Consider the following 12,478-nt stretch of genomic DNA (forward strand, 5'->3'; position numbering starts at 1 on the left):
CCCAATATTTCAACCTTTTTCTGAGGGCAAGGAAGAATGCTAAATTTCCTTTGATGTGAAGAGCATCTTGTTGTTTCCTTCCATCAACACCAAAAATACTGGGACTCAGAGCTGCATAAGGAAGGCTCTGAAGAACAGCAGACATGAGAAACTGATGGGGAAGCTCTGCTTTTCTGTATGGCTTTGATGTTGAGTGAAAGGGGTTCTATAATGGAAATAAACGCTGCTCTTGGGACATTGAAGTTCTGCGATAAAGTTCAATGCAAGGTGAATGAGTATATTGTGAAACATGTCAAAAGAAGAACAGGAGAAACCAGCCCCATACGCCATATCAAAGAGAACTACCACTTCCTAGAAAGAATGTTTGAAAAATACTGGCTTAAAGGATATTCCTATTAGCATCCCTTTTGCTCCCAGTAGATTCATTTCCTGCTGAATCTGTGATCTAGAGGATCAAAGTTTGCATTATGTCAGGAGCTGCACTTGCATGGATTCCAGAATACTGGTGCAAGCAGTCAATGCCTGAGTTTCCTCCTGTGTATAACTGTTCTAACCAAATTATATATTTCTTACCACTGGTTTCTGATAGTTCTGCATAGCTAAAGTCCCACAATAATGAGTGACTATTATTTAAGTGTCCTTTTTGCTTGGTTTCAGCATTTGGGTCAGAGTCCAGTTGCTACAGTGACATTGCAGCTCCTTGCCCTTGAGTAAGGCTATAAAAAGACATTGTGCAAATGCTTCGAAATTAGCAGTAATTAAACCAGCCCACTTCGCTGCTCTTACATCTCTGCTCTTAGTCAGCCATCCCCCTCATTGTCAGGGCTCTGGAGCAAAGACCATTGTAGTGCTCTGCACAACTGAATCTCCCTTTTCTCCGTATGCAAATGGTGCCTTCCAGGCACCCGCTATTCCCTAGGGAGTGCAAATAGTATTCATCCTGAATTCTATGCATTGCAACCCACTCTTAAGAATGCTGCAGAAAACTAGGCCCCGCTGAAATGGATGGCACAAAATGCTTGCGATCAGGTAGATGCCAGTGCCGTGTGTGTGTGTGTGTTGCTTAGATCTATAACTTGACAGATGATAATTTACAGCGGGGGGGGGGGGAATATTGGCTATTTCAGTTGTGCATACAGTGGTACCTTGGGTTACATACGCTTCAGGTTACACATTCCGCTAACCCAGAAATAGTACCTTGGGTTAAGAACTTTGCTTCAGGATGATAACAGAAATCGTGCTCTGGCGGCGTGTCAGCAGCAGGAGGCCCCATTAGATAAAGTGGTGTTTCAGGTTAAGAACAGTTTCAGGTTAAGAACAGACCTCCGGAACGAATTAAGTACTTAACCTGAGGTACCACTGTACTTAGGTTTAGTTACAACTGGGCATGGGCGAGAAATATTTTTCATTCTAAGGGCCACTGATTCAGATTTTGGTGCTTATAGAAACTTAGAATAGCACAGATGAGTAGTCAATATCCCTCCCAAGAATGCAGGGAGAGAAAATGTGTTGCATCCTCCATTACCTTCTTTAAGAATCCTCACTAGGTTTCTTAGCTTATTGTCAGGTTTTCCATTAGATTTCTGTTTTGGAGGGCATTCTATTATTGCCCAGTAGCAATGCTGGTGACAATGAGTTCCGCAGGTCAATTCTGCGATAATTACAGCTGTATTTTCTGACGTTTATTTTCCTCCTTCATAACAGTTATCCTGGTTTTCTGCACCCTAACCCGTAAGCACGCTCCGTGTCATTTTAACTGTACCAGGGCAAAAACAGACGGAAGGAACTTTGAACAGTAGCTTTCAGAACGGTAAGCAGCGTGGCTTGAGCCCGAAGTAGCATGCAATCCGTTCTTTGCTTACACCCACGCAAACTGCAAATGTAATATTTTTAGAATGCCCACGTTAAAGGCTGTGAGAAGCTTTCATTTGGATATTTGCATCTTCAGTAGCAAAAATACCTCGCCGCCCTCTGCTTGATTCCTTTTTCGAAAAACAACCCAAACCCCAAACCTCCTGCTAATTTTAACATTGCAATGGATTTCTATTTTGCGCGGTTGGGGCAGAAAGTGCTCTAATCGGAACCAACGGCGTCCCTCGCATGCGGCAGTGGAATGTGGGAGCCCATCTCAGCCCAGAACTGGGTGTTGACGCGGCAGCGCCCTAATGAGCTGTCTGTTCTTCCGGGGCGAGAAGTGCCACAGTTGGCTCCTCGCCGGCCCAAATCCTGAATGGTGCCAAGGCGTTGATGAGATTACTTGAAGAATGCAAGGCGAAACCCCGCCTCCTTGAAAGCAGCCAGTAAAACCCGCCGCCTGGGCGGAATCTGGGTGGGACTGGCGGACTCTTCCCTTTGTCGCTGCATTGAGAGAACTCACAGAATGGGAAGGGAAGGAGTCTTCTCGAGAGGCAAGTGTCCGCAACTCTGAAATCTATGGCTGGGGCAGTTTGAATATGCCTGGGGATGCTTCCAGCTTTTTAATTTCTATATGCAAATTAATAATCCTGAGAGCCTTTCTGCATTTTGCACTCTGTCCTTCAATCTTTGTGGAGTTTGATTTCTCACTCGGATGGTTTCATGATAGCGAGGGGCTATTTCTCAAAGGTTTCGCGGCTCTGCTTTAATCATGTGCACAGGCTGCGAGTTCTTTTAGCTAAGTTGTGGAAGTGGTTGGGCTTCTTTGCAGCAGCTTCCTCCAAGCTTTTCCAGCTGAGTTTTCAAAGCTGGGCTCGTGTGTTGCAAATATTCCTTAACTTAAAATGCCTTTGCTTTCTTCGGACGCCGTCCCCGGCCACGGAACGACGGCTTGAATGGTTTTTACTGGTGCTGCGCGTTCCTCGCTGGCGAAATGGGCATATTTTTTTTTGGGGGGGGACACTTTGGCAGGACGCGCGATTGCAGAAGCGGGGGTTATTCTAGAATGGTGTATTCATCCGACCGAGCCGCACTGCAAAGAATGGGAAAAATTGCATGCGTTTTGTGGTGCAAATCCGAAGTAATTATGGAAACTGTAAATCGCTAAGCTCAGGAAGAGGTGCAGTAAAGCTGGTTCGGGATTAGTTTGTTGCACTGAAATCCTGACTCTGCTGTAACAGGGAAGCGTTCTCCCGACTCTAAATCATGCCTCTTTGCCTTGGCCAGTTTAAACCCACCTTTCGGGTTAAGCACCTTTGCCTCTGTTCATCCGGGTGAACTGCGATCGCACGCGAAAGTCTTGCCCCCAGGGTGACGGGTGCCTCGACTCGCTCTCCTCGGTGCCCGCCCGCCCGCGCCGCATCTCCTCTTCCTACCTGTCCGAGAAACATGGCTCGCTGACATCATGGAAACACCCGACGGCTGCCCGCGAAAGCGCGAGCGAACGCCGCCTTGGCGCTGATCCGTCTGGAGATTCCCCTTGGTCAGCGCCGCTGTCAATCAACCAAGACGATTCTTTGCCCTCTCCGGAACCTCCCTGGGAGGAACCAAGCTGGGTCTGGCCGAGAGGCTCCGCCCCTTTCTCGCCGCCGAAAGGAGCAGCAGGGAGCAGGCAGGTAGAGCTGCTTAGAGGGTGCATCTTTGTGCTTGTCGCTCCCGCCCGCTTCGTTGTCGCGGCCGTCTGCCTGTCAGTGGTTTCTTTGACTCCTGGCTGTGCTTTGGCAGGTTGCTCAGAGGTGAGGAAAAGCCGCTTGGATCTCGCTCCCTCCAAGCCCTGCCTGCGGTGGGGGGGCACAACCGCGGCTCGGAAGAGCTTGCTTTATAGCCCGACTGATGCTTGCGATCGCTGTCAGTTCCCAGGTAGGAAGAGGGCTGAGTTTCCAGAAAGCTTGTTACTTGTTCTGATGTAGTTTCCCCCTGGGTTTTCTTTGAGGGGCGGGGAGAGAAAGCAACTTTCCAATTGCATATATCGATTTACTGCTCCTTATTTTCTGTCCCTCTCTGGTTTTCCTCTGCAATTTGGCTTGTGTGAACGCTCAGCTGTTATGTAGCTTCGTTTTATAACTACATGCATTGACACTTTTGGCCATAAATATGCCACTGGGGAGGAGAGAAGGAGAAGGGTGTATGCCAAGTTGGTTTGGGAAGATTAGTGATGCAAATAAAAGGACTCTCACTATTGTTTTGTGAGCTTCTACTATCTTCTGGCTGCTAACTGCCAGAATACAGTACTGGGTTAAGGAGACTCTGGGTGGGTCAATCCAGCAAGGACATCCCTACCCTTTCCTTTCCCCATCTTCACCCAATGGTGGTATCTTACTAGGTTTGGGGAGCTGTATGCTACCTTGCAAAACTCTCATATTCTGCAAATCTTATATTCTGTGCACAATTTTTTCACTTGGTTGCTGGAAAGGTTTGCAAAAGGTTTTTTTTTTAAAGAGCTTGATAATTTGTCTGTGAAGTTATACGTGGCATGAGAAATACTTGCATTGTTTCTTCCAGTACTGAGCTAAATTAGAGAAATCTCTGAGAGAAGTCTTTGCTCAATATCTGGCTGCTACTTTTTATTTTGCCAGAGTTCTGTGGATTGATTTGTTGAAAGCTTGAGTACTTTTTCCGCTGATGGTAGTTGGCCCTTCAAAAGAGCTTGTATTATTTCCGTAGTTCTTAGGGTTGTTTTTTTTTGTACTGGTATAGTTCCTGTGGTTCTCAGCATCTCAGACCAATACAGCAATATCACTCTGTGTCGAGAAAGTACCTATTTTCTCCCACAGCAGGCTTGGTGTTGGGCAGCTGGTTCCCTGTGCAGAATTTGGGAGTCTGTGATGATAGCATGAGAGGCTCTGGTCTGGGTGATTTAAATAAGAGTCGCTCCATATAAAGGCATTCAAAGTATCAAGCTGGAAGTTCAATGCCCCTGCCATCTGCAAGATACACAGGAGTTCTCCATACTGATTCCTGCTGCCCCAAATAATACGCTGGGGCTATCAGGATCACAATAAGGGTGGCACTTTCCATGTTGGGTATTGTAACATGAACTCTCCAGGCCCACTGGTAGTATTTATGAGGAGGAGTAGCAATAAACCACATCCAACTGTGGTTCAAACTGCAATTTGGATGCAGCCTAATCATTGCTTTCTTATCTTTCTTTGTGATGCTGTGCAGCAAGCATAAATGAGCTCAGATCTTCGGAAATGTAGAGTGCAGCTGCATGGTTCCCCTGTTAGCTGTTAACTGGAAATAAACTCATTAGCCTGAATAGGCATGAGCAGATGTCCTAGTTTGCATGCATTCTCTGAAACGATTCAGATTCTGAACATCAGTCTAGTCATCTCTCATAAAATCTATTGCAATCCACAGTGGTGCTGTTAGAGAGCAGTGTTTGATGTTCCTGTATTTGTTTTTATCCCTTCAAGAATACGTCTGTAGCAGCTTGAAATGGAACTGCAATGTTGAGGATTTTTAATACAATTCTTTTGTTTTGTTTTGTTTAATTGTAAGAGTTTACTTTGTGCACTGAAACATATCTAATTCTGGATTAATTGATGCATTCATCATGTATTGCTTACTACATCTGGGGGTTGAAGGCTGAATTTCTGGGAGGATCTTCAGCAGGGAACTACCACAAATCTTGCCTTCTTGCTGTGTGCCTTGGAAATGGCAATAGACAACCAGCTGGCTGTTGAATGTAAGATCAGCGATCCTGAGAATATCTGCACTTTTGCAGAAATAGCTTGTGGCCTCTTTAACCCCCACCCACCCAGTTTGCATCAATGGAAAATTTCTCTTTTCTCCTTTCTTGATCATTTCTTAAGAGAGGGGAGTAATTAAATCTAGTTTCTTCTAGACACAGTGCTACTGATTTCCTGTTTATTGGGTTCAGAGAAAGCAGCCTGAGCTCATGGCCAGGACAATACGGTCACTGCTGTACCTCTGCATGCAGTGATGCAAACACATTGGTGTCAAACTGTCAGCAAGGGACTAGCAATTTTAATGCTAGGCCCAAACTGGTCCTCTGGTATCTCAAAAGTTTTCTTCTTCTGCAAATGGGGCTTCCATTTTTCTGTTTCATTTCATGGGCACTTCATGAATTTGTTTCGGGTGTAGCTTTTGAGCTGGCTGAGGGTGGTGTGTGTGTGTGTTCATCTTTCTCTAGCTCTCTGCAGCTTCCCTGATTGCCCACACTTTCTGATCTCAACAATCTCTAATGGAGGATTTGCCTCATGATGTCTTCTCTTGGGCTTCAGTTGAGGAAGGGCTCAGTGGTAGAACATCTGCTTTGCATGCAGAACGCCCCAGGCATCTCCAAGCAGAGCCCCCTGTCTGAAACCCTGAAGAAGCGCTGCCAGTCAGAGTAGACAATACTGAGATAGATGAACCCAGTGGTCTGAGTGTGGGCACCCAAGAAGGATGTATAGTGCAGACCCCCAGTGAAATTTGTACAATGTAAGAAAGGACACTCCTTTGGACCACCTCAGAAGTACAGGTGGTATGAGATAAGCCCTGTACTCTACCCACTGAATTTCTTTCTCTCTCATACACACACACACACACACACACTTTGAGCATTTTCAATTGCAGTTTCTTTTCTCATTCATTGAGAGAGAAGCGGAAATAACATTTCTGATGTTCTTATTAGTGCTGAAAATTTGACACCAACCACAGTGGTGCTAGTAGCAACCGTGTACTACAATTAGCCGTTCCCACAATGGTTCCAGACTGTTTCTCGCTATCATTTTTAAATATTTGCTCCCCGCACCAAGAGAAAGTGGTGCCAGGATTCCTGGCAGTTGGCGCCCTTGGAAACAATTGCCTTCCTCAAATCTGCAGCTCACAAAGAATGGGTGCTGGTGGTTTTCATGTAAGTAGTTGGCTCACATGCTATGAATCAGGGGTCAGCAAACTTTTTTAGCAGGGGGCTGGTCCACTGTCCCTCAGATCTTGTGGGGGGCCAGACTATATTTTTTTGGGGGGGAGTGAACGAATTCCTATGTCCTACAAATAATCCAGAGTTGCATTTTAAATAAAAGGACACATTCTACTCATGTAAAAACACGCTCATTCCCTGACCATCTGCGGGCCGGATTTAGAAGGCAATTGGACTGGATCCAGCCCCCGGGCCTTAGTTTGCCTACCCATACTATGGATTGTGAACTATATGAAGTTGTGGGAAATTAGCATCCTTCACTGGATGGCTCCCTGAAGAGCCCTATCCATGTGGGAATGCAACATCTTAAAACAGAGAGAGAGGTGAATATAGCCAAGGTGGGTAGATTGGGATTTACAGGCAGATCTCTGGGTGATCTATAGTAGACTGGCAAGGATTTTAGGTCCCTGGTGGCTTTAACAGCAGTAGCAGTAGCATTTCCCCTGCCCTAAATTATACTACTAAAATGAAAAAAGCTTGGAATAATCAGGATTGGGTGTATGTGTGGAAGGACTATGAGCTCAGTTTATGCATCACAAATTACTGGGTTCTGAATTCCTTAATTCAAGGCCTTTTCCTTGCAAGCTGGATGGATCTTGATGTTGTAGTAGCATAACACCTGGAGGCAGCCCTGTATAGGGAAGTTTTTAATGTTTAATATTTCATTATGTTTTTGTATATGCTGGGAGCCATGCAGAGTGGCTGGGGCAACCCAGTAAGATGAGCAGGGGTGCAAATATGATGATGATGATGATTCAATCACATATGCTTGTGCGCTTTTCATGGCTAGCCCACAACTTTTCAGAATGAAGAGTCTGATAGTCAGTGCTATTTTTCTAGAAAAAGAGGTGCTGGAACTCACCTTGTTCTCTTATAATGGCAATGGCACCCACCTGAGAGGTGCAGGAACTTAAAAAAAGTCCTGCTGCTGACACTACACTGCATTTTAGCAGATCTTGTAAACTAAGTTCTGTATTTAATGCATGAGCAATGACTTAACAAAGCATAAAGCCTGTGGCGATCTTGAATCTATTTCTAGTTGTGCTTGGAACTATTTAATGCTGAAACCAATACAGTAGCGCCCCAATTACAGTGGTGCCCCGCAAGACGAATGCCTCGCAAGACAAAAAACTCGCTAGACGAAAGGTTTTTTCATTCGCGATTTGCCTCGCAAGACGAATTCCCCTATGCGCTTGCTTCGCAAGACGAAAACGTCTTGCGACTTTGTTAAACCGTTTAAACCGTGCTTCGCAAGAAGAAAAATTCGTTAGATGGCAAAAATTGCGGAACGAATTAATTTCGTCTTGCGGGGCACCACTGTATAGTATTCTCCACATTACCAGGTTTACTCTGTTTTTGTTTTTCTTTTTCTTCTATATAAGCTCAGCAGCACAGTGTAACTGGCCAAAGAGCTCTGTTTTATTGACTTTGGCCAAGGCTCTCCACTCAAGTTCTCAGACACATTTCTACCTCAAGGCAGAAAAACCTTGCAAGGCCAAGGTCTTTTTTACCTTGTCCTCCATTACCTGTTTCACTTGTACACTTTCTTTAAAAAGTTGGCTGCTGGGTCATTTTCTCCAACCTGTTCTCCATCTCCTTCCCTGGGCTGGGCTGGGTGCTTCTCTTCCTCACCATGGCCCCCAGACACAGGTTTCAGGAACCCCGTTTTGCAGGACAAACCAAAGATAATAGGCTCCCTGAGGTAGAGCTGGCAATTGTGCCTCACCAAGGCCAGGGAAGTTGTTTTGGTGCCTGAGGCTGAAAATCCCACAAGCACCTTCCCCGCTTCTTTGGCAAGAAAAGATGACGATAATAAATTGAATAACTAACTGTGCGCTGCCCTTTCTGACACCCCAAACAACTGCCTGAGGTGAATGTCTTGCTCTGCTTAACGGTGAAATTGTGTCCTAGATAAGTGGAGATGCACCTGATACATTGAAGGAGAAATTACACCCCTTGTCTTAGACCTGGAAATAAGACACCCCCATGTATAAGGCACCCCCTATTTTGGGGGACTCAGATTTAAGAAAATGTGAGGAGATGGTCCAGAGTATAAGACGCCCCCTAATTTTTGACATTATTTTTTAGGGGGGGAAACCTAGTCTTATACATGGAAAAATACGGTAATTTCAGGCCGTACTTGTTCCAGCGCTGTATGAATCTGCCATTTTTCATCCGTTAAAAATTACCCCTTTTTTTGGATACAGTCTTTCATAGCCCCAGCTTTTGCTTTGTGGCGCTGTGTGGTATCTTGGCAGGCTTCAATGTGTGTAGGTTGAGAAACTGCTCAATAAAAACCCCCTGTTACTCTCAATATGAATGGATGCAAGGAAGAGGGGATTGGGCGGGAGGGACTTTGCAGCCGTGGTAAATCCTTGGTTTCCGGCTACTTTCAAAGTACAAGAAATATGGATGAGGTTTGCCTCTTTAAAAAAACGCTTAGCACATTCTGCTAACACTTTTGTGAAACAGCTTGGAAATTAGAGTACTATTTGTAAGTACTTAAGGGTTGTTGTGTGTGTATATGTGTCTTTTTAGTTATAAAAATAACACTTTGTTGCCTCAGTTGAAGCTTCAATAATACGTGTAAAAATAGAATAGTTGTAATGTGTGTAATTTTAAAATTTGAATGCATACTTCCTGAGAGTCAGATGGAAAATGTTTCAGCTTTTTACAGCAACTGTAACAACCCCAGTTGTCCAAAAAGAATGGCATTCATATACTACAAATAGATTTTTAAGGAGAATATGCATGTGCACACACATACACAGTATTTAATGTCCATTTTCAGGGTGCTATAATGGAAGATAGCATGAGTGACACTTTGTTATGTATTCAGTCTACAGACAGATTCTGATTCTACTGAGCGTCATGGTGATTTTGCTTCAGTCAAACATTTGAATCCTATAATTCCTCCAAGAATCGTAGGCATTCAAGTAGTTATGCCAGGGGTAGGGACCTCTGACCCACGAGCCAGTCATGGCTTGCCAGGGGATCCAATTTGGCCTGCCAGGCAGTTTTCACCAAACCACACTCACCCACCTATCAGCTGACATCTCTATGGATGGATGAGAGGACGGGGTTTAATCCTGCATCTGCTGCTCTGCCCATTTCCCAGCAGGGAACAGGATCATGCAGCCTAGGCAGCAGGATCGAATCTCTGGGCATCAGCTGATGAGTGGAGATTAAAGATCAGCATGAGATTGGGAATTTAGAAGGGAGTAGGCGAAACTCTCAAAGACTTCCCATGCAAGCCTCTTCCCTTCCCAATTCCCAAACTCAGAGACTTAAAAGGAGAGTTGGCGGAGGCTTGCAAAAGCCTTTGGATTTTTCCCATTTCTTTTCTAAATCCCCAGTTTCACCCTGATCTTAAAACGTGTCTGTATGAGGGAGGCTCTCAAAGGCTTTTGGATGCTTCCTTTTAAATTAACTTGAATCATAGGACTATTGGATTAAGGTAGGGTGAGAGATAGTGACTTTGCCCAGTGAGCTTCATGGCTGAGCAGGAGTTTCCTGTCATAGACCTGGAACAGACCTCAGCAGCCTTCAGACGCAGAAAACCCACTGTTTCAGCATCCTTAATAGGTGGTTCTCCAGCCCTTGCTTTGATACTTATCACACATTGGGGGAAAATGGCTTCCCTGCAATAATCCTGGGAATCATAGTTTAACTCCAGCACCCTTAACAAACACAGTTCCCAGGATTCTTTGGGGGAAGTCATGTGCTTTAGATGTGTGATGCGTATCAAGTCTCTTTCCAAGTCTGAATCATAGCCAGTCTAGCACGTCACAAATATTTGTCGTAGCTCAGAGAACTTGACTAGAACTAGCCTGGTGTTTCAGTCTTACGATTCCAGGACTTGCTTGCTGATAAGTACATTTTCTCAGGTGCCCTTCAGTTATGGTCCTTGGGTACATGGGACCCACTTTTTCCATGCTGTGTCCCCATGTGATTTGCTTTGTCCTTGTGCGATGGTGCTGTGAAAATCAGCTCCTGCGTGCTGCTGATGTCGGCAGCTGAAGGGCACCTCCATAATGCACATAGTTTATATTTAAACTGTAAGCTTGTTTCTTGTTAATGCAGTTGTTAGTTTTAAAATCTGCTTGGTCTTTATCTTGCCAGCCAGGTGTTTGGTTATGGGATATGTGTAAACACGGGAATAGCGGCGATTAGATAAATTGCAGTGAAAATCTGTCATTTGAGATAGGCAACGTAACATCCAGTGTGTATTTCCTTAATTTGCGGTTATCTCCTCAATTTGTGGCTACACTTCGAAATGCAGCTAAAACTTTTGAATGAAAACTCTCCGTTGAATATATCACCATAGATATATTCCCCAAATTGCACGTGCTTAAGGCAACAATCTGCAGCTGCTTAGTTTTGTGCAATCCCAGCAACTTTAACTGAACTGCTCTGGAGTAAATGGGTTGTCAATTACAGCCCAGTTTTCTGGAGCTGCTTAGATTTCTGGAGCACAACAGCAGTTTGTCCGGCCACAGTAAAGACAACATTCTCTGGTAAGCCAATGATCCAAAGCCATATGTCTCTGGCAGTGTTCAAAATTAGCTAGGTGCCAGGATTGCACCTAACATCCCCACCAACTGGAGGTGCATGCCTGCAGATCATTGGATCTGGACCGTTTTCACACACTAGCAACACATCCTGTAGAATTCTATCCACGATATTTTATCTGCACCATCAGAATGAATTTCAGGCACCAAAATGCTTTTTCTGTGCAGCCTGAGCAGGATCAGTGAACAACATTACAGCTAATTGTTGTAGCTGGTCTTCACCCCACCCCACCCCACTGCCCTGCTCTGCTCACAAGTTGTGAAGACTATTCTTACAGTATGAATGGTCTGTGTCACCATTAAGAAAAAGAGGTAGGAATAGGCCAATATATACGTGGACTGTCCCTGGATTGAGAGACTTTTCGAATTCTCAAAGCTGTAGCAGCATAGCGGACTTAGAAGCTGACATAGGAAAAGGTTGCCTGTCTTCTAAACATTTGAAGAAGGCAATTTGTCAGCCTGCAGGCACATTGCATTGTTAGACTCTTACTGTGGCTGAAGCCTGATCTACCTTGAATTAAGAAGTCTTGGCAAGGTTTTGTTGCCTGTGTGTGAGAGAGGTCAGCTAGAGATCTTTGCATGACTTTGGTATACTTTTGAGAGATCAAGGGTTGAGCTTTTTGCACAATAACTTTAGCAACTGTCTTCAGGTGGGAAGAGTATCTAAAGGCTTTGTATTTTCTTGTGAGCTCCGGCAGCTGCCCCTTTAACTGAAGAAAGGGCATAATTTGGAGAAATGCATGTGGCTGTTTATAAAAGTTCTTGAGATATACCGTATTTTTCGCCCCATAAGACGCACTTTTCCCCCTCCAAAAATGAAGGGGAAATGTGCCTGCGTCTTATGGGGTGAATGCAGGCTTTCGCTGAAGCCTGGAGAGCGAGGGGGGTCGGTGCGTAGCGACCCCTCTCGCTCTCCAGGCTTCAGGAAGCTCTGCGCAACCCTTGGGAGACCGGCTCCGAGGGTTGCGCAGAGCTGCCTGCAATCCCGGGACCAGCGCAGCTCTGCGCGGCCACTGGGAGCCGGGGGAGAAGCTCCGCCCCGCTCCCGGTGGCCCTGCAGAGCTGC

At 45.2% G+C, this 12,478-nt stretch overlaps 1 protein-coding gene across 3 annotated transcripts in view; it reads left to right on the forward strand.

Annotated features, from left to right (window-relative positions):
* The first annotated feature begins 1,986 nt into the window (after nt 1–1,986).
* LOC309515568 (uncharacterized protein) overlaps nt 1,987–12,478 on the forward strand; it is a 42,015-nt gene continuing 31,523 nt past the window's right edge. Inside the window, exons 1-2 of one of the 3 annotated variants that reach the window (XM_082193589.1) lie at nt 1,993–2,408; nt 3,640–3,774. In XM_082193589.1, coding sequence (XP_082049715.1) covers nt 2,381–2,408; nt 3,640–3,774 — 163 coding nt within the window. In that variant the 5' untranslated portion in view covers nt 1,993–2,380. The other 2 variants (XR_014212500.1, XR_014212501.1) reach the window with 2 other exon arrangements.

The sequence above is a fragment of the Podarcis vaucheri genome, assembly GCF_965113315.1.
Source record: "Podarcis vaucheri genome assembly, chromosome: 12".
In the NCBI taxonomy this organism is placed as follows: Eukaryota; Metazoa; Chordata; class Lepidosauria; order Squamata; family Lacertidae; genus Podarcis; species Podarcis vaucheri.